The sequence below is a fragment of the Cervus elaphus genome, chromosome 23 (genome assembly GCF_910594005.1).
Source record: "Cervus elaphus chromosome 23, mCerEla1.1, whole genome shotgun sequence".
NCBI lineage: Eukaryota > Metazoa > Chordata > Mammalia > Artiodactyla > Cervidae > Cervus > Cervus elaphus.
In genome coordinates this window covers 66,184,261-66,206,951 of record NC_057837.1, presented here as the reverse complement: position 1 = coordinate 66,206,951, position 22,691 = coordinate 66,184,261, and the positions used below count along the sequence as shown (strand labels likewise).

At 38.4% G+C, this 22,691-nt stretch overlaps 1 protein-coding gene across 1 annotated transcript in view; it reads right to left on the bottom strand.

Annotated features, from left to right (window-relative positions):
• The window catches only part of CTNNBL1 (catenin beta like 1), a 160,265-nt gene that overhangs the window by 68,009 nt on the left and 69,565 nt on the right, over positions 1-22,691 (bottom strand). The window contains exons 8-10 of the mRNA XM_043883285.1: positions 16,999-17,071; positions 16,700-16,758; positions 15,050-15,198 (exon numbers count right to left, since the gene is read on the bottom strand). Coding sequence (XP_043739220.1) covers positions 15,050-15,198; positions 16,700-16,758; positions 16,999-17,071 — 281 coding nt within the window. The remainder of the gene's footprint in view (positions 1-15,049; positions 15,199-16,699; positions 16,759-16,998; positions 17,072-22,691) is intronic.

Below are 22,691 nucleotides of genomic sequence, written 5' to 3'. Positions count from 1 at the left end.
TATTCTTCATTAGACAGAAACACTTTCGTAATAAACATGCATTCTGAGTATGTTTGTTCTTTCATCAAATATTTATGAAGCACCTAACAAGTGCCAGATATTAAGCTGAGATGTAAAGAGAGGCACAGCTCATGCTTCTGAGGAGCTCGGTTCACAGGGGAGACAGATGCACAGACCATGGTATACTGAGAAGAGCCATGTAGTACAGTGGAGGTGTATACAGAGGAGAACATGAATACAGGGAGGAGGGCTGACTATGAGTCAGGGAGGCCTCACAAAGGGGATGATGCCTGAACCACGGATGGCTTTCTCAGATCGGCAAAAAAGATAAAGGTATTTCAAGCAGAAGGAAACGATAGCATATGCCAAGGCATGAGTAAGCATGTTACATTCAGGGAAGTGGTGCATGGTCCTGTGAGAACATTAAGAGCCAGAGGGGCAGCAGGAAAAAAATGAAGCCAGTTGATTCTGTGTATTAGAAAGATCACACTTGCCACAGTGGGTTGGACTGTATAAAGGGAGAGGAAGAGGAAGAAGTAGAAGAAAGAGTGGAAATACATGGAAGGCAGAGACGCTGGTAAAAAAGGCGAACTAACAATAGACTATGGGTGAAAAGAGGTGAGTTCAGATTGATCCTGGGTGCTGGTGAGACATCAGCTTAGACTTACTGGTCTGCAGTCCAGGAATGAGATTAAAAATAGAGGGAAATGGACTTCCCTGGTGGCACAGTGGATGACAGACCGCCTGCCAATGCACGGGACACGGGTTCGATCCCTGGTCTGGGAGGATTCCACATGCTGCAGAGCAACTGGGCCCACATGCCACAACCACTGAGCCCTGCAAGCTGCAACTGCTGAAGCCAGAGCACCTCGAGCCTGTGCTTCACAAGGGAACCACCACAGCGAGAAGCCTGTGCACCGCAACTAGAGAGTGGTCCTGGCTCTCGGCAACTAGAGAAAGCCCATGTGCAGCAACGAAGACCAAGTGCAACCAAACACAGATAAATAAATAAATAAATAAAATTATTTTTTTTTAATGGAGGGAAATGTGTGTGCTCAGTCACTTCCAACTCTTTGTGATCCCATGTGTAAGAATGATTAAATCTATGGCTAGTAATTGAATCAATGATGTGAAGACTACCCTAAGAGGATGAACAAACCATGCAGAAAAGAGGGATTAAGCCCTGGAGGAAACTTATTCGAAAGACAAGTAAAAGAGTTAAAGTCCACTCCCTTCTCAACCAGAAGACCATGAGGAATCAAGAAAAAAAAAGTGATAGGCAGTGACAGTCTTCTTTAAAAGACACTGTGAACCATAAACTTATTTCTGCAAAAAAAACTTGGATAATGCCACATGAGATCATTTTCGTTTGCTTTAAAATGTACATGATTACGTTCATTTCCCTTTAGTTCCCCAAATATACCACTTTCCGGGATCCAGGATTCCTATGGATTAGACATAAGATCAATATGACTAAGTTCCTAGGTGTTCTCTAAGTACAGTGCCAAAGAACCCTACTGCTATGGCAGATGCTGAGATATTCCACCTCTAAAATAGAACAGTGGCAGTCTTCTGTATTGCTAGATTCATTTTTTTCAATTTCTATTCCCATTCATTTTTTATAAACTGCTAGTACCAACCATTTCTTGACTGCCTGTGCCAGAAAACGAAACAAATATGTAGAAAACAAAGGTAAGATTTTTGTTTCTAGCACTACAGTAGACATAAAAAACATAGTAAAAATAAAAAACAGAAAGACATGTGGGAGACTTCTCTGGCAGTCCAGTGATTAAGACTCCATGCTTCCCCTGCATAGCAATGAAGACCCAGCAGAGCCAAAAATAAACAAATAAAATTACATATATTTATATAAAAAGACTCTACCCTTCCAACACAAGGGATGAGGGTTTGATCCTTGCTCGGGGAACTAAGATCTCCCCCATGCTACGAGGTATGGCCAAAAGAAAAAAAAAAAAAAATAGGGGGAAATTCCCAAATATTTTAAAAATAAATAATACACTTCTAAATATATCATAGGTCAAAGATCAAATCAAAAGAGAATTAGAAGGTGTTTTGAACTGAAAATACAACATATCAAAATGTGTGTAACATAGTTTAAAGCAGCAATTAGAGGGAAATTTATACCATTAAATATATATTAGAAAATCCAAGAAAGATCTCAGGTCAGAGATCTCAAATTTCCTTCTTGAGGAATCAAAAGAATAGCATATTAAACCCCAAGCAATCAGAAGAAAAGAAATAATGAAGATCAGAACAGAAATCACTGAAACAGAAACAAAAAACCAGTAGAATTTCTATGAAAACAAAAACTGATTCTTTGAAAAGATGACACAAATGACTAACATTAGAAAAAGCAGAAGGCATATCTCCCTGCAGATTATACAGGAGTTAAAAGGATAATAAGGGGATATTCAAGAACAACTTTATGCCAAAAAATTCTACCACTTAGATAAAATGAATTCCTTAAAAGACACAAACTACCCAAGTTTACTCAAAGAGAAAAAAAGAAAAAGAAAAAAGATCACTGGAACAAGTGAAAAAATTTTACTGGGAGAATGGCATTGAAACATGTAAATTATCATACGTGAAACGAATCGCCAGTCCAGGTTCGATGCATGATAAAGGGTGCTCGGGGCTGGTGCACTGGGATGACCCAGACGGATTGGATGGGGAGCAGGGTGGGGGGTGGGGTTCAGGATGGGGAACACATGTACACCCATGGCAGATTCAACTCAACAATGGCAAAACCAATACAATATTGTAAAGTTAAATAAATAAATTTAAAAAATAAAAAATAAAAATTTTAAACTTCTCTGGGAATTCCCTGGCAGTCCAGTGGTTAGGATTTGGGGATTTCACTGTGGTGGCCTGGGTTCAATTCCTGGTTGGGGAACTAAAATCCTGTAAGATGTGTGGTGCAGTGACTGCCACCCCCACAATCCCCAATTAAAACTTTTCAAAAGACTATGTTATGAAAATGAAAAGGTAAGCTATGGACTGGAAGAAAATATTTGTAAAACATATATCTGACAAGAGTGTATCTATGACACAGAAAGAAATGTTAATAAGATAACCACTCTTACCCCTTACCCCTGCTCAAAATGGGCAAAAGATTTGACCACACTCTACCAAAGAAGATATGTAGATGGCAAATAAGCACATGAAGAGACACTCAACATCATTAGCCATGAGGGAAATTCAAATTAAAACCATAAGACACCTATATACACCCACTAGAATGACTAAAATACAAAACACTGTATATACCTATCATATGATCCAGATATGATAGGATCAATTATCATACTGATCCTAGATATGATTCAACTCATAGATATCAACTCATAGATATTTATCCAAAAGAAATGAAAAACAGTGCTCGTTTTGGCAGCACATATACTAAAATTGGAAAGAAATGAAAAATGTTGTTCACCCAAAGATTTTATACATGAATATTAACAGGAGCTCTGTTCTTAAAAGCAAAAAACTGAAAATCTAAATGTCCATCAACAAATGCATAAACAAACTGTGATGTATTCTTAAATGGAATACTATCCAGCAAAGAAAAAGGGACAAACAATTGTTACATGTGGCAGAATCTCAAAATAATTATAGTGAGTTAAACAGTTAAACTGAAAGAAAAAGAAAAAAAAAACACTCAAGAGTAAAAAAAAATTGATGTTTCCCAAAACCGACATGTGAATGAATGTACCCTTCTCTTTCTTTTTTTTCCCCCTTTTGGCCTATACAGTTAATAATCAGCATGGGTTCACTGTATTTTTGCTACTCCACCCCAAGCTGCAATTGTACACATCCCTTGGGATCACTGTGGTCTCTTCTTTTTCTAACTGGAACAGGGTTTTACAACAGAAGTAATAAGCTTCATGTCAACGTTTTCAAGGAAACTGACAATGTAATTCTTCTGTCTCCCACTGGCTTTGCTGTTTCTCAGAGAACACTGAACCATTTGATAAAAGGACATACTGTTAAAAACTGCTCTGGGGAGGCAAGAAGCAAAGACTTCGGAGCACAGTCTGTAATTAAATCCAGTATATTGAAATCTTATATTTGCAGCAACATCTTACCAAAGACAGAGTTCTGTAACCAGGCACAAAGAAATGGTAAACCAGTCTCCACCCAGGGGCAATGAGGCCATTTTTACAGCTCCACCCTCATTTTCTGCTAAATTCTAAGATGGCCATGGCCCCATAGGTATAATGTAGTCTTATTTCTGTGAATTGGACCCTATAAATCTCATCACTTTGTTAAACTGCATAATAAACTGTAACTCTCCCAAATTTTATTTTTCTCTCAACCATTCCTGACTACCAAAATACCACTTGGTTCATGTTCATATCTTAACTCTGGCTGCCAGCCAAGGATCATCCAAATTATCCTCTTTGTACCTTAATTCTTCCCAGGTGGCTCAGATGTAAAGAATCTACCTGCCAAGGCAGGAGATGAGAGTTTGATCCCAGATTCAGGAAGATCCCCTGGAAAAGGGAAACAGCAACGCACTCTAGTATTCTTACCTGGAAAATCTCATGGTCAGAGGAGCCTGGCGGGTTACAGTCTAGGGGGTCACAAAAGAGTCAGACACGACTTAGTGACTAAACACGACAACAACCCTAACTCTTGACTACCAAGCCAAAAGAATGAGGGCAAGATACCTGAAACGCAGGGCCTCTGGTTTCTCTTCCTTTCAGAAGAGTTCTCCACCGCCCAAGAGGCCCTGTGGGTCCCACCCTCACCTCATATTTTCTCTTTCCTTATCAAAAAACAACAGCCAAATGAGAAATTCTTTTTTTTTTTTTTCGAGTTCCTATACTCTAGGATGGCTACCCGCTGTTTCTTTCACAGCATGAGTTCCATTTTTAAATATCACCTCAGCAAGCTTTTTCTTCTTTTTCAAAATGTCTTCATCTATCCTTTGGCAGAGAGAGAAAAAAAACAAACAAAAAAATAGCCTTTTTTCCCTTATTGATTCTGTCAAGCACTGTGAAATCCAGACACTCCACACAGGAATGAAAAAAAGTCACCTGACAACTAAACCAACACTGGGATGGAAGGAGAAAGAAGAGGGGAAAGGCCGGTGAGGTAAGGGCTAAGAGGTCCTAGACCTCCAAACAGCGCTCAGAAACAAAAGCTGGAACTCAGCTACAAATCTGAATGAAGGGTTTCTTTAAACCTTGAGTAGAAAGGTTATAAGAAATGAATACCTAAACCATAACCCTAAAATACCTAGGAGGAGGATGGAAGAAGAGAGTTGAGAGGGTCAAGTGTTCCAAGGGGGGATAAACTGAAGTGTAGACACTTGCATTGGCTTTGCTCTGAAGCCCAGCATGGGCACAAGCCAAACAGGGCAGTGAGCCCAGGACTACAGATGATGCCTGGCTTTCCTGAAGTCTTGAAGATCAGGTTCACCACCACCCTATTTTATATCCCTCACACACTAAAAAATTTCACGTGGGCAAACAGGACTAAATATCTCTTGACGGGAGATTACATTCTCAGCTACATGGCTTTTAATAAATCACTCCTCATTCTTCGGGTCTATCTACGGGATCTGCCAGCAATTCTATGACCCAATGATTCTAAAATGCAAAAATATTTCTCAAGACTTTTCTTATTCATTTAGAAAATATTTACTGAGTGCCTAATATGTATTATTGCTAGATTCTGGGGATACAGAGATGAAAACCTGGTTCCTGCTCTCAAGAGTCTTATACTACAGCCAGGGACAAAGAGATGCTTGCCACACAGGATGGTAAGCAAGGGATGCCTGCCTTACCCACAGGGGTAAGCAAGGGATGCCTGAACCTAATCTCTAAAATCAAGAGGAGGTGTGTGGGTGTAAGGACAGGGCAAGGGGAAGTAATATAGGGACAGAGGCTTCTTAAAAGAACTTTAGCCTAAGTATCAAGGGTGAGGTACCCAGAGAAAATAAAGAAATGTGTTAAGGAATCTAAAATAGTTTGGTTTAGAGAATAGAATATACATGTGTGGGAAAAGGAGAATGAGAAGAGATGGACACAGGAGAATTAGGCAGAGGATAGATCCTGAAGGGACTTGGTGCCACTTCAAATGTTCATAAACAAATAAATCAAGCATCATTTTTCAAAAAGTAAATTATACTAACAGAAAAGAAATGGAATAAATTGCATAATTTCTATAGAAGGAAAATAAAAGAACTAAAAGACAAAACAAAATAAAATCTTCAAGAAAAGCATCAGAACAAAATAAAGAGAAGGAGAGGGCCAAACACAACAGTCATTGTAATAGAAACAAGTACATTAAATTCATCTGCTTAAAAACAAACTCTCACATTGGACTAAAAATCCAAAAAACAGCTACATGCTCTTAATAGGAGTCACATATGATATAAAATGACATAAAAAGTTAAAATAAAACCATAGGAAGGGATACGATAGATAAATACAAAATTATAAAAGAATTCAAAACCAATTCATTACATGTAACAAAGAGGACTGTTTAACACTAACAAAGATATACAATTCAAGATTAAAATAAAAGAATTAGCATTTACTTGCTGAATAAGCAATGTAGAATATAATGAGCAAGACAATCAAGAATAAAAGGGAAAAAAAAAGCCAGTTATATTAAGATACCATATTACTCTCAAAATTTGACAGATTAGTTTTTTTAAAAATGGATATGGAAGAGTTAAAATATATTTTAAAAACTGATTAAGGAGCTATGTACAGCACATTATACTCTAGGAACACAAACTCTAAGTGTCCATGGAATATACACAAAAACTAGCCATCTACAAGGTCACAAATACGGTCTCAAATTAGAAAAGCAGATACTATTCAGCCTATATTTTCTATTAATGTAATAAGAAAACAAGATTTAACCACTTGAAACTGTGTGATGAAGCTAAGCCATGTTAAGAGGAAAATTAGTTAGTTTGTTGTTGTTGTTTTCCCCTTTATCTGTGCCACAAGGCTTGTGGGATCTTAATTCCCTGACCAGGGACTGAACCCAGGCCCTTGGCAGTGAGCGCACAGAGTCCTAACCACTGGACTGCCAGGAAATTCCTGAATGTTTTTATTTTCAAATAAGAGGATTATTTTTAAAAGCATTAACCATTCAACTCAGATATTTAGAAAAGGACAACACAATAAATGGAAAGAAAGAAGAAAATAGGAATTAAAGACATAAAAAAATTCATGAGTAGGCAAAAAGTATACAAATAAACAAAATGTCAAACCAAAAGCAAAGACAATCTCAATCACTTTTAACAAACCTGATTGAGTAAGAAAGCAGGGAAATTTAAATAGATAACATTAAGAGTTATAAAGAAGACATAATGAGCAGAAAATGAAAAAGATGAAATGGAAGATACAGAACAGAATTATACAAATACAAGGACAACATATATTAATAAACCTGGAAGTCTATGAAATTGAAAATTTCTAGGAAAATACAAAATATCAAGTTGTCTTTAAAAATCAGAACACCGATGAAAGAATCAAAGACCTAAATAAATGGAGAAATATACCATGTTCATGGATGGGGAGTCTCACTGTTGCAAAGATGTGCATCCTCCCCAAAAGAATCTACAGAATCATTAGAATGCCAATCAAAACCCCAGCAGTTTTTCTAGAAATTTATATACAAAGACAAACTATAGAACTAGAATAGATAAAAGTCTTTAAAAAGACATTAAATAAGACGATTTACATCACATAATTTCAAGAGTCAACCATACAGTCAGAACAGGGTTGTGTTGGCAAGAAGACAGACACATAAATCAATGAAGCAGAATAGAAAGCACAAAAAATAGACCCACACATGTAAGATAATTCATTTCTGACAAGAGTGTAAAGGCAATTAACTGGAAAGTGGACACTCTTTGCAATAAATGGGGCCAGAATTGGATATATGGGTTTGGATGGACTCTGGGAGTTGGTGATGGACAGGGAGGCCTGGCGTGCTGCGGTTCATGGGGTTGCAAAGAGTCATACACGACTGAGCAATTGAACTGAACTGAACTGATGCAAGAATAATAAATAAAACCAAGAACCTCAATTCATACCTAATACCAAATATGAAAATTAATTTAAAATCAATCACAGATCTATAAATGTAAAACATAAAACTGAAAATTCTAAAAAAAGATATGAAAGAAACACTTTGAGACCCTGGTTAGGGAAACATAGTTTATATGTCATTCCAAAAGCACAATTAAAAATATATATATATATTTTAAAATTAGACTTTATCAGTAAAACTTTTGCTATTTAAAAGACATTGCTAAATACATGTAAATCCATGGCTGATTCATGTCAATGTATGACAAAACCACTACAATATTGTAAAGTAATTAGCCTCCAACTAATAAAAATAAATGAAAAAATAAATAAATAAAAGACACTGCTAAAAAATGAAGAGGCAAGCCACAGACTAGGAAAAAAATATTTCCAAAACACATCTCTGACAAAAACTTCTTTCTAGAATAAAGAACACTTAAAAGTCAATAACATAACCCAAATAAAATTTAGACAATAAGTCTGAACAAAGGGTTGACTTAACAAAAGATGTGAGAAACGTCAACATGAAAAGATGTCTAACAACCTTGTGTGTGCCGATGTGCTAAATTGCTTCAGTCGTGTCCGACTCTTCGCGACCCCATGGACTGTAGCTCACCAGGCTCCTCTGTCCATGGGATTCTCCAGGCAAGAATACTGGAGTGGGTTGCCTCTCCAGGGTTCCTCCTCCAGGGGATCTTCCCAACCCAGGGACTGAACCCATGTCTCTTAGGTCTTCTGCATTGGTAGGTGGATTCTTTACCACTAGCACCACCTGGGAAGCCCTTAACAACCTTAGTCATCAGTTACATGCAAAGTAAAGCCACAATACACATTCAAATAGTTAAAACTAAAATCTGACTACACTACTACTAAAATCTGACTACACTAAGAATTAGGGAAGATAGAGCAACAGGAGTTCTCATGCCTTGCTGGTAAGAATATAAAATGATACAATCATTTTGAAAACAGTTTGGTACTGTCTAATAGTAAATTTACATTTACTATATGCCTTAGTCATTGGTGGCTTAGATGGTAAAGAAACTGTGCAATGCAGGAGACCTGGGTTTGATTCTTGGGTTGGGAAGATCCCCTGGAGTAGGAAATGGCAACCTATTCCAGTATTCTTGCCTGGAGAATTCCATGGACAGAGAAGCCTGGCGCACTACAGTCCATGGGATCACAAAGAGTCAGACACAACTGAGCGACTAACACCTTCACTTTCATATGACTTAGTCATTCATCTCCCAGGTATTTTACCCAAGAGAAATGAAAATATATGTTTATCTTAAGACTTTTAAGCAGCTTTATACACAACAGCAAAACACCAGAAAAAACAAATGTCTATGAACAAATGAATAAATAAACATATACTACTAAGCATAAAAAAGAAACACACTACTGATACATGCAAAGTAAATGAACCTCAAAAACAACATATTGAGTTAAATAAGCTAAACAAAACACAAACTGTATGATTCTATTTATATGAAATTCTAGAAAGACAATGGTTGACTGGGGCCAAAGCTGGATTGGTGGGAATTGATTGTCAAAGGGATCAAGTAAATTTCAGACGGTGATAAAAATGATCTATACATGCATTATCCAATATGGTAGCCACTAGCCACAAACGGCCATGGAGTATTTGAAATACAGCTAAATTTCAGATTTAAGTTGAGGCAACTTAAAATTTAATAGAAGTTTAAAAATTGATACTTGATTGAGTTATTGGGAAATATTTAAGTATGTTTGGAATAAGTATATTTAAGTATGGGAATCTACTTTTTCAACTGTAAATTGTATGAAATCTAACAAAAACCAAGTACTTTAATGAAAACTTGGCATTGAATTCAGATGCAAATGTAAAATGCACACTGAATTTTAAAGAGTTAGTATGAAAAATGAACGTAAAATAGATTAAGAATATTTTTTATTGATAAATAATATTGGTTACTTTTCCCCTTTGGTAACCATATGCTCATTTTCTATGTCTGTGAGTCTATTTCTATGTTGTAAATAAGTTCATTCGTATTATTTTTTAAAGATTCTACATATAAGTGACTTCATATATTTGTCTTTCTTTGACTTCACTTAGAATGATAATCTCCAGGTTCACCCATGTTGCTGCAAATGATAATATTTTATTCTCTTTTATGAGAGAATATGGCTCTTTCATTACTTTTATGGCTGAGTAATATTCCATTGTATGTATATATAACCACATCTTCTTTATCCATTCATCTGCTGATGGACACAAGTGGCTTCCATGTTTTAGTTATTGTTTAAGTAATGTGGCTAAGAAACACTGTGCGGCGTGCATCTTTTCAGGTTACAGTTTTCGTCTTTTTCAGATATATGCCCAAAAGTGGGATTGCTGGATCATATAGTAACTGTATTTTTAGTTTTTTAAGCAACCTCTGTCTTGTTGGGCCTGCACCAATTTATATTTCCACTAGCTTCCCACTGTGCTTCCCAGGTGGTGTTAGTGGTAAAGAACCTGACTGCCAGTGCAGGAGACATAAGAGATGCGGTTTTGATCCCTGGAGGGATCAGGAAAATCCCCTGGAGAAGGATATGGCAACCCACTCCAGTATTCTTACCTGGAGAATCCCATGGACAGAGGAGGCTGGCAGGCTACGGTTCATAGGGTCACAAAAGGTTGGACATGACAGAAGCGACTGAGAACGCACATACTAGCATTATAGGAGGGTTCCCTTTTTTCCACACCTTCTCAGCATTGATCACTTGTAGACTTTTTGACAATGGCCATTCTGACTGGTGTGAGGTGATACCTCACTTCAGTTTTGACTTGCATTTCTATAATAATTAGCAATGTTGATCTTTTCATGCACCTGTTGACTATCTTGGCTATCTGTACTGTATGTCTTCTTTGGAAAAGTGCCTTTATAGGTCTTCTGCCCAGTTTCTGACTGGGTTGTTTTTTGTTTTTTTCTTTGACATTGAGCATTAAGAGCTGTTTGTATATTTTGGAAATTAAGCCCTTGTCTGCCGTATCATTTGCAAATATTTCTCCCATTCTGGAGGCTGTCCCTTCGTTTTATTTCCTTTGCTGTGCAAAAGCTTTTTTGCTTGATTAGGTCCCATTTGTTTACTTTTGCTTTTATTTCTTTTGCACTGGGAGACTGACCTAAGAAAACACTGCTATGATTTATGTCACAATGCTTTGCCTGTGTTCTCTCCTAGGAGTTTTATGGTATCATGTCTTTATTTAAGTCTTTAAGCCATGCTGAGTTTATTTTTGTGTATGGTGTGAGGACAGGAGAAGATTTTCTGAGCCTAATTTCTTGCATCCTCTCCTATCCAGGAAAGCAATAAAATCATTAATGGAGACATCTGCTCCTCGTGATTAGCAGGAAAACTCTGCCAAAATGGTGCACATATCTCCCTTCACCAAAATTACATATAGACTGACTTCCCCACTTCCTCTTCGGGGCAGTTCCTCAGAGCTATCTGAGAGGCTGTCTCCCAGGCTACAGTCCTCATTTTGCCCCAAATAAAACTTAACTCACAACTCTCATGTTGTGCATGTTTTTCAGTCGACAGTATCTTTTATGTTCCTTGTGGTGAAAATAAAGGTATATACATTTGTCAAAATTAAAACTATACACTTAAAATGAGTGTCTGATTATATATCATTTATGCCTTGATAGAGATGATAAAAATATTAAAATTGAATCATATATATGTATGTGTGATAATGTGTGTACATAAATGTATAAATGACTATCTTGTTGGTGATCGTTCCTTATCAATAATCAGAAACATAAAAAAAACTCATAGGCTGTGGAGATGCAAAATTCACTGTTACTCTTCACAGTTAATACTTTAAATTATATTAAGAGTTATTCAATGTCAGCCTCCATCACGACCTATTGAGTTTCTTGGAGGCAAGAATCCTGTCTTGTTCATGTCTGTGATAGGCCTAGCACTTAATACAGTAAGTGAAGATAGCACTTTATCAATGTTTTAATAACTGCAGAGCTGTCCCAGACAATTTATATAGTCTAATTCCCACAAAATCCCTGCAAATTTGGCATCGTTACTCCCATTTTCCAGATGAAAAGAGGGAGAATCAGAGGACAGAAAGGTTAGAATAACTCACCAAACATCCAGAACTAGTCATTGAAAGAGCTGTGTTCCAAATCCACATCTGCCTCAACTCTAAACCCCATTCTTTCACACTACAACATGTCGCTACCTCTCCGGTGGGCATTTCATTAACTGTTTGATGAATACTTGAATTCAAATAAAAATCAGTTATTTATGGACAATGGAACCAGAGGAATTTTCCTGAACTTCTAGGGTTATAGCTGCATAGTTTTTAAATGGGTTCCCTTGAGACAGAGAGCAACTTGGCAGCTCTTGCTAGAAGATCAGGAAGGATGGATCTACTAGGGAGAAACAACTCTCTTCCAATTAAACTTTTCATTTGGGAGTCTGAAGAAAAAAAATTACACAGAACAAAGAGCATGAGAAAGAGAAAAAAAAAGAAACGCTGAATCTGCTGATATAGCTAATTAAGGTAAAAGAATTAATCTAACAGTATCTTCAGCATTCAAAAATGAAAAGTTAGGAGATCCTAGAAAGGTGCTATTTCTACATCTTTTAGAGCTCCTTTTTAAATTAGGCTCCCAGAGCCTCAGCATTCCTGCTTGAATAATCCATACTTCTGGTTATTTATTCAGCTCCCCACTGCGGCACATTTCCAAGCCATATGCCATAGGAATACATCACCTCGTATTTGTACTCAAACATCCAAAGACACTGGCAGTTCAGACCTTTAAGAAGCTTAGAAGAAAGTCCCTGTAGAATATAGTTTTAAGGTTAAAAGGCCCAGGAAGCCAAATGCATCTTCTTTATATGCTATGTGCTTGAGAGGAGGTGGGTCATTTCAACAAAAGGACAGGCAATTAGAAGGGTAAAGAAGATAAACAAACAAAAGACTCAAGAGAGTAAAGCCAGCAAAAATCAGTCGAACACCAAAGGCCTCTGAATAATTACAATGCCCCTCTCTGTACTTTAAAATAAATTTTTTAAAACAATTCCACCAAGGAAGATTTTCAATCAATCCAAGGTCTGGTACACACTGGACAAACCAAGAGATCTACTGTGCCCCTGGGCCTACACAAGCCTTTAAAAAGAAGATGTTTTCGAAACACATACTCTGATGATCTTAAGTGCAAAAATAGCTTTAAGCACAAAAATTTGTAGAATCTGTCGCTGGAGAATTTTTTATAACAACAAAACATTGTAAATAACTACAATATCAATAACAAAGAAAGACCAAGTAAGTTATATTCCCTTAGAGTCACCATTATTCAATTATTGAAAACTGTCATGACGATTATGTCACAACATGGGAAACAGCATGTTAAGTTAAAAAAATAAACAGTATAGAAAATTACAAGTGTGGTAGGCCTAAAAAGCTGTTAAAAATAAGAAAACAATTATGGAGAAAAAGACTCCAAGGAATCTGCATCCAAAGAGACAGGAAACCTACCATTCATTTCTGGATAAGCCAAGCACTTAACACATTACCTTATCAGTGCTTTAACAGTTTTGTATTTCTATATTCTAAGCTATATTTAATAGATAAGTATCAAATTTATTAAAAAATTTTTTCACTAAAATTTTCAATGTATGCAGATATGTTTCAAAACAGCAGACTCAGGCTCAGTTTCATAAAGAATAATCCCATAGTGCTCAGTCCTCCAACCAATCAAACATGCTCTAACATCTCTCAATTAAAAAAAACTGACCATTGTCAACTAAACACCCAACTCTGGTTACCTCTTCACCCTATATCTCTACTGCTTCCAAGCCAGATTTCTCAAGGGTTATCAACTACAAGCTATCTCCCATTTACTTCCAGATTCTGTGAATTACACCAATATGAAACCTACTTTAAGTATTTTAAGAAATGAAATCACAAGTAATAAGATATGAAAGTGAAGTGAAAGTGACAATCACTCAATCATGTCCGACTCTTTGCAATCCCATGGACTGGAGCCTACCAGGCTCCTCTTCCATGGAACTCTCCAGGCAAAAATACTGGAGTGGGTTGCCATTCCCTTCTCCAGGGGATCTTACTGACCCAGGGATCGAACCCAGGTCTCGCGCACTGCAGGCAGATTGTTTACAGTTTGAGCTTTAAATTAGACTTAGATATACAAGGAAGGAATTATGAAGAAAAGTTCCAGAACTGTCTTGCACATTTTCATATCTCTTATGCTAGCCACATAGCAAGGCACAACTCATTATTGAAAATAATATATAATGAAAAATATGTATAAATGAAAAACAGGAATTACATTCTGCTGTCAATAGTAAAGTATGTTAGTTGCTCAGTCATGTCTGACTCTGCTATCCCGTGGACTGTAGCCTGCCAGGCTCCTTTGTCCATGAAATTCTCCAGGCAAGAATACTGGAGCGGGTTGTCATTTCCTTCTCTAGGGGATCTTCCCGACACAGGGATCGAACCTGGTCCTCCCACATTGTGGGCAGATCTTTACCATCTGAGCCACTATTGATCTTTGTCAATAGTAAAAATATGGACAAACATATGGCATAGATAGGTCTATATAAGATAAAAAGAAAATTGGGCTAAGTTTAGAAATTAACATAGGGTATGTTTAGAAGTTAATGACTAGATTTCCCCAAACCAACACACTATGAGAAGGAACAACAACAACAAAAAATTTCCCTTCAATGGAGTGGTCCTATTACCAAATGACATGACAATAGGGTACAAACAGACCAAAATATACTCTGTATTCATCCAAACTAACTTCAGAAAAGACCATACACTCACCTGAAGACTACTGTTTTATACATCTAGGAAACTCAATGGAATAAAAGACCATAGCTAGCTACATGTTCTTGAATCCAGGCTAACAGTGAGGAGTTGGACAAAAAAAGATGTATAGCTAGGACATGATAGATGAGAAGCATACCTTAGCATGAGATTCATCAGCTGAAGACCCTCGCCCTTTAGGAAGCGCTCACGATTGGAACTCAGCATTAGGCAGGAACAGAGGGAATCAAACAGATTTTCCATCATCTCCTGCTCCTCGGCTGTGCTAGGATTGTGTCTTTTAAACACCTGTCAAGCAAAAGTATCAGAAGGCACAGAATCATAAGAGAAGGTCTTTTCATCAACCAGCATTCAACAATTTCCGAAGCCTGTCTACTCCAATAACCCTACAACTGAAGAAGCAGAGCCTTACCAAACAAAATTCTCATTTGTTTCCATTTTAGAGAAACTGGGCTTTCTGATTCACAGGTATTAAATAAATGGCTATCATGCAAAAACAAAAACAAACAAAAAAACACAATAACAATAAAAAACCACTCAACTGACCATTAGGTTCAGGAGTGATCCATAGTTCCAAGGAGGCAGATTTAACAAAAACCAACAAAACCTTTTTATTACGAAACATATTCACCTACAGAAAACTCTATAAACATGTACAGCTAAATGAGTAAGGTGAACACCCCTGAAACCATCACCCAGATCAAGAAACAACTTTGCCAGCTACCCCCACCCCAAAGCTCTCCACTTGGCCCACCCGACCACAACACATTTCTTCCCCTTCTAAAACAAACCACAGTTCTGAAGGACAAATCCTGGCCCAAAATAAGGAACAGTTTCCTAATCACCAGGGCTAATGAACTGCCTTACAGACCATTTGTGGCTCTAAGTCGTGGGAATGGCTTCAAGCAGTTTTTATCTTTGCCAGAAATACATGGCATGTTAGGAGGAAAGCCTCTTAACAGTGTATGCATACCCATACAGTCTACTACAAAATGATCAATCTTATAGGAACAGGACTAAGCACTTTCCCAGAACTGGGAACAGATTCACAATTCAAAGCTCCATTTTTTGGGGTGAAGGCCAAACCACTCAGGCTGCTGGCACCAGGAGGGAAGCTGTATGCAAACTGACATCTCAGACACGCCCAACACTCTAAAGATTTTATCCAAATGATCTATTTTCAGTCCTGGTTTTGGAATAGCACAGATGAGACTGGTTAGGAAAAAAAAATCTTAACAGTATTTTCAGAATGCCAGCAGAACATTTCAACAGGATTTACATTTCTAACACTGAGCAAATGGCAATTTCTAATTTCTTTTTCCAGCCTCCAGTGCCACATCCTCCCCATCCTCCTCTCTGACCTCTATCCCATTGCATTGGAACTTGTACACGTGAAGCTTACTTGATCCTAAATGAACAGACCCCAATTTAGTGGTAGACTGACAAAAAAGAAAGTGAATAATCTTGGGAGTGGGTCAACTGAAAATACTGTGGCATTCTTGGCTCAAAAATATATACTTAAGTGGGAAGCACACGTCTTTGGGCCTGACAAACATCAGCAGACTGAGAAAGTCTACACCAGATACATGGTGATATCTGGTCATAAAGAGCAAACGACTAAGAAAGGAGGCAAACCATGTGCCTCCATTGTGACCTCACGCCTGCCAACACACCCCATATGGCTTGCATCGCGTGGCTTATTCCTTCCCACCATCTCCAGCTCCACCTCCCATTTAAAGATACAAGCCATGTATCTTCATGGCCGACAGGAAGCATAAGAATTACTCACGGATAACTGCTGAAGAAGCACATCGATTCCATCCAGCTCCCCAAGCAATTCCCTGTTTTCTAAAAGGGGAAAAAAATAGAAGAAGAAAAAAAAAAATGAAGCTAACTGTCAGATTTTACAGCCGTCTAACACTGATACATCAGCAAACAAAATCAATACAGCTTGACAGAGTACAAAAGCTGCACAGAGAGCGAGAGGGAGAGCAAGGGGATGCCAAAGGCAAGAGAGCTTGCTGTCATGATCTGAAACAAGCCTGGCTCCTATCCTAACAGAATATCAATACCGAGAGGGAGCCTCACCATCGTTGTCCTGGAGCAATATGGCCAGCACTTCACTACAATACAGTTTGTTGGCATCGAAGGGCATCTTTGCCTATGGGGAAACAGGAGAAAGGAGAAATATGTTAAGGGCCCTTGTTTCCTTCCCCAGGACAGTTTTTTCCACAAGTATGAGGATCTGAGTTGGAGAGATGGAGAAGTGAGAAAGGGAAAAAGTAGGTTATGGGTGAAAAAAAGTCTGCCTCTGCTGTCAAGAGACCAGACTCCAGTACTACCCAGTAAAACCATAAATAGCATTATGTACACAGCGGTCCTCACACTTCTAATGCCCAGATACAAATGTCACCTCCTCTGTGAAGAGTCCCTGTTGTGAGTCTAGGGACTATGGTCGAGCACATAATATGTACTCAAATGCAAAGAAGATGAATGAAAGTTTTTAAGACTAAAGTCTATCATGAAGCTTCAGTCATGAGTGACGGTCATAAAATTAGGCTGTAAATTAGCCTATGGACAGATGAGAGAAGCTGAAAAGAAAGCCAGTTCTTATTTAGATTAGCTGAATGTCTTTGTAACAAAGTAGTTCCTTTTTGGATTTTTAATTTTTTTTAATGCTTAAAATTTAATTTGAAATCATAAACCTATCTGCTCGTGGGCCATAATCTGCCTACTATTTAAAAAGGAAACCACATTAAATATGCAGAAATGTGTTAATATTTTAACACCCAAATTACTACCCACAATTCTTTCCCTGCTGCATGCTCTGCTGCTCGGATTCGCAGAGGGGACACATGCACTGCAGAGCCCATCTTTCATGGTCACCCACATTGTTGCTCCTGCAGTGAGACTCAAGTGCCTCACCATTAACGATGCCCCGTGGATAAAGGGAGCGTGCGCCTCATCGATGTGTTTTTATTTACTGGATCCTTAAAATGCAGGCAGAATAACAGTTGTTAATCAGCAGCAGCCCTGCTATCTATCCAGGTTTTTGAACTGACAAATAATTACTGTACCTGGAAAGGACAGGGGAGGTGTTTATCTTGAAGCTAATACCGCCATCCCCTTAGCACCATTCACAGCTCTGTTTGGACATTGATTTTGCACTTAAGAAGGGAGACTGGCCCCTAATGAAGCAACACCCAGCATCTTTTCAGTTCTCTCTGCACGTCTTCCTCATCAAGCCTAAGTGCACCCCACAGGGCTTCTGGAGGCTGACCAGGTATGACCCATCTCAGGTTAAAAGATCTGTAAATACAAGGTCTTACGTGTGCTGACTGCAAGGTATGCTCCCTGGGCAAGCTTAAGGTCTTGTTTCAGGAAATTCAGTACAACAGCCAGTGTTTAAATGCAAACTGTGGCATTTTTCACTTTAAGAAAAACAGTTTTATACAAATCAAAACACAAAAGTGAAAAGCCAAGGGGTGAGTATCTCTATCAGAATGAAGAATCTGCTAATAAAATCACTCACATTATTTAAGTTATGAGTACTGCTAGTTTGCTGACAAAAGTCCGTCTAGTCAAAGCTATGGTTTTTCCAGTAGTCACGTACGAATGTGAGAGTTGGACAGTAAAGAAAGCTGAGCACAGAAGAATTGATGCTTTTGAACTGTGGGGTTGGAGAAGACTCTTGAGAGTCCCTTGGACTGCAAGGAGATCCAACCAGTCAATCCTCAAAGAAATAAGTCCTGAATATTCAGTGGAAGGACTGAGGCTGAAGCTGAAGTTCCAGTACCCGGGCCACCTGATGCAAAGAACTGACTTATTTGAAAAGACCCTGATGCTGGGAAAGATTGAAGGCAGAAGGAGAAGGGGATGACAAAGAATGAGATGGTAAGATGGCATCACTGACTCAATGGACACAAGTCTGAGCAAGCTCTGGGAGTTCATGGTGGACAGGGAAGCCTGGTGCGCTGCAGTCCATGGGGTTGCAAAGAATCAGACAAGACTGAGCAATGGATTTATATATTTATTGCTAGTTTAAGTGATTTAAGCCATACCAACTTATATGCAGCTTTTTAAGGGTCAAGGTTCTTGGTTCAAACAAGATACACTCAACTGAAAGACCAAAAGATATCAGGCCCCTAGAGCAATAGCTTTTCTGTGGTTCCAATGACTCTTGACTTTTATTTGATTTTATAAAATTCTGTCTCCAAGGTAGGGGGGAAGGTTTCCCTCTTTTCCCAGCAAGTTATTTATTAGGCATTTGCTAAATGTAAGACAAAAAATTAAACATGACAGCAAACAGAGGTGAATTTGCATGAACCTCATCCACTGTTACATCATTTAAAAGATTACAATGAATTAAAATTAATTTTATCAAGTAATACATGTATATTAAAAAAAAAAAGGACATAAATCTAGGATCAGACACATCTAGATTTCACTCATAAGCACGTACTATGTATGTAACCCAAAGTCTGCAGTTCCCAAACTGTGTGCCATGGGACACCACATTGAATCCACAGGAGATTCCAAGGATTCACAGTATTTCCAAGAAAAGCACAGTGACATCTGACATCTGTGGAACAGTGAATGCATTAACCATTAGCTCCAGGTACTGTTTCTTTTGATGACATCCTTTCTTTGACAGGCTGGCTTTGGGTGGTTACTGTGATAAAAGAGCTGTGTGAAAATCAATGTGGAGAAGAAACAAAGATGTTGGTGTTCAATCTGATTCCAAGGTTTTAGAAGCTGTGCAGTACTCAAAAGGCACGCACATCAATAGGTAAGTAGTTGTGGTATTTAAGAATGAAATAAAAAATATATTTTAATCCAAGCGTTTCATTTTTCAAATGGCTACTAAATTCTTAGGACATAAATATCTATGAAATTGTTTGCATCTAACTACCTTGAATGGGGCTGTTAGGTCCTTTTTGGCCTAGGACCTTATAAAAAAATTACTGAGATACTGATGGCACCATGAATTAAGAATGGTCATCTATGACTGAAGTCACATTCCTGGTCTCAAGTTTCTTTAATCTGTAAAATGGAGACAATAAAATAACATCTTCTTTGGAGGGTTACTATGAGAATTAAAGAATATGGACGTTGCTGTTGTTTAGCCGATAAGTTGTGTCTGACTCTTTTGCAACCCCATCAATTATAGTCTGTCAGGCTCGTCTGTCCATGGGATTTCCCAGGCAAGAATACCAGAGTGGGTTGCCATTTCCTAAACCAGGGGATCTTCCCAACCCAGGGATTGAACCCAGGTCTCCTGCATTGGCAGGCAGATTCTTTATCACTGAGCCATCAGGGAAGCCCAATATGGAAGTACCTAACACAATATGGAAGTATCAATAACCTCAGATACGCAGATGACCACCCTTATGGCAGAAAGTGAAGAAGAACTAAAGAGCCTCTTGATGAAAGTGAAAGGAGAGAGTGAAAAAGTTGGCTTAAAACTCAACATTCAGAAAACTAAGATCATGGCATCTGGTCCCATCACTTCATGGCAAATAAATGGGGAAACAGTGGAAACAGTGACAGACTTTATTTTGGGGGGCTCCAAAAATCACTGCAGATGGTGACTGCAGCCATGAAATTAAAAGACGCTTTCTCCTTGGAAGAAAAGGTATGACCAACCTAGACAGCATATTAAAAAGCAGAGACATTACTTTGCCAACAAAGGTCTGTCTAGTCAAGGCTATGGTTTTTCCAGTAGTCATGTATGGATATGAGAGTTGGACTATAAAGAAGATCAGTCCTGAATATTCACTGGAAGGACTGATGCTGAAGCTGAAACTCCAATACTTTGGCCACCTGATGCAAAGAACTGACTCACTGGAAAAGACCCTGATGCTGGGAAAGACTGAAGGCGGGAGGAGAAGGGGATGACAGCAGATGAGATGGTTGGATGGCATCACCAACTCAATGGACATGGGTTTGAGTAAACTCCAGGAGTTGGTGATGGACAGGGAGGCCTGGTGTGCTGCAGTCCATGGCATTGCAAAAAGTCAGACATGAGTGAGAGACTGAACACATAGGAGGTGCTACATGTTTTTCTGATGACTGGGATCAGAAATATCCAGGTTAGAATCTCAGTTCTACACATTAGTTACTAGCTATGTGATCTTGGCCAAATTACTCTGCCTCTCTAACCTGCCTGATCTCTCTTACATTGAGTGAAACCGTGGGCTTGATGGGAAAAAAGGAGAGTAATCTTTCATGTCTAGCCAAAGACAAAAGTCACCAAGGAAGTTTTATTTCTGTTTAAATCTCACTCAGCAATGACAGTCTCCAAGCCTGCAAAATACCAAACTGCCAAATTACAAGGACATTTAGTCAAAATCCGGAGGAGGGAGAATTCATTTACCAGGCATCTTTTCTTGGATTTTGCAAAGTTACCCAATGGGAGTTGGAGCTTCTGGGGCTCTCCTCCATCCAGGAGCCTGGTGATCCTAAATCCTTCAGCTATCAGAGTAATTACAGAGTCAAGCATAGGTTTGTACTCAGCACACGCCAGCCCTGAATAAAATTAAACTTCACCTTTTGGGGAGCTGCTGCTTTTTTGGAAAGTACAAGACAATTATGCTACCACCCGCAGCCAGAAGCTGCAAATTATTTCTGCAGCTCACCTCTGGTACCTGGGGCAGGTTCAGACATGACTCCAGCCCTGTACAATCATCAAAGCAATCTGTGCCCTATAAAAATTCCAACTCCTGCTCATAAGAGGCTAAGGACTTAGCATCAACCAGTTGTACATGTAGTATACTGTAGCCAATTCTCAACTCATGAGCTCAATGCTGAATATTGCAACTGTTTTTGAAGCAATGATTTAATTGGGAAACAAAAAGGAATCTTAATTTTGTTTCTTTAAAAAAGAAAGAAGTTTTGGTATTATTTTCAATAGTACACAATATCCTAATAAGTTTGTATTCCCCATTAAAAGTGAACTATGGTGCAGCATCTCTCACACTACAGTTATCTGCTTACCTGTTAAACCTTTTAATGCAATCCTGTGAAATGAGTTTTATCCTCATTAGCAGCACAAATTAGTAAGGTTTCATTTAGTGAATGAAAATATCTGTTAAGTATCTCTATATACTGCTAGCTAGGCTACTAGTACCAAAAGGAGACTCACTAATGTGCCATTCACTTAGGGGTTACTCAAGGACTACTGAATAAACAGTGGGATGATCAGTTAGGTAGCAAGGTTTTATAAAGCAGTGTAAACATAGAAGGGGTTCTCAGACTTCAGCATGCATCAGAATCTCCTGGAGGGCTTGTTAAAACACAGATTGCTGGCTCCACTCCAAGCTGGGCAAATTTAGTGAGTCTGGGGTGGGTTCAAGAATGTACATTTCCAACAAGCAGCCAGGTAATTTTGATGCTCCTCATTGGGAACCACACCCAGAGAACAACAGGGAAGACATGCACATATGATGGAGTCCTAGTCCTTGCTGCTAAGTTTAAAGATATTTGGAAAAAGACCAGGAACACACATAATAATATGAAAGTCTCCCAGGTAATGAAGAAAAGATACTCCATGAGGGTATGTTTCACTCAGCTATAGGCATATGTTAGAACCCAGATCTGCTAAGTCCCAGAAGAGAACCAACAAGAAAAAAAAAAAAAAAAAATGACTGATACTCAGAAAAGAAAGAGGGCAGTATGGGCAAAGTACTCTTCTATGGGAAGAGTACATGAAGAAAGTCTGGAAGCTTAGGTTTTAATTTTAGCTCTATCTCTAACTAGCTACATGAATTTGGGTGATCTTA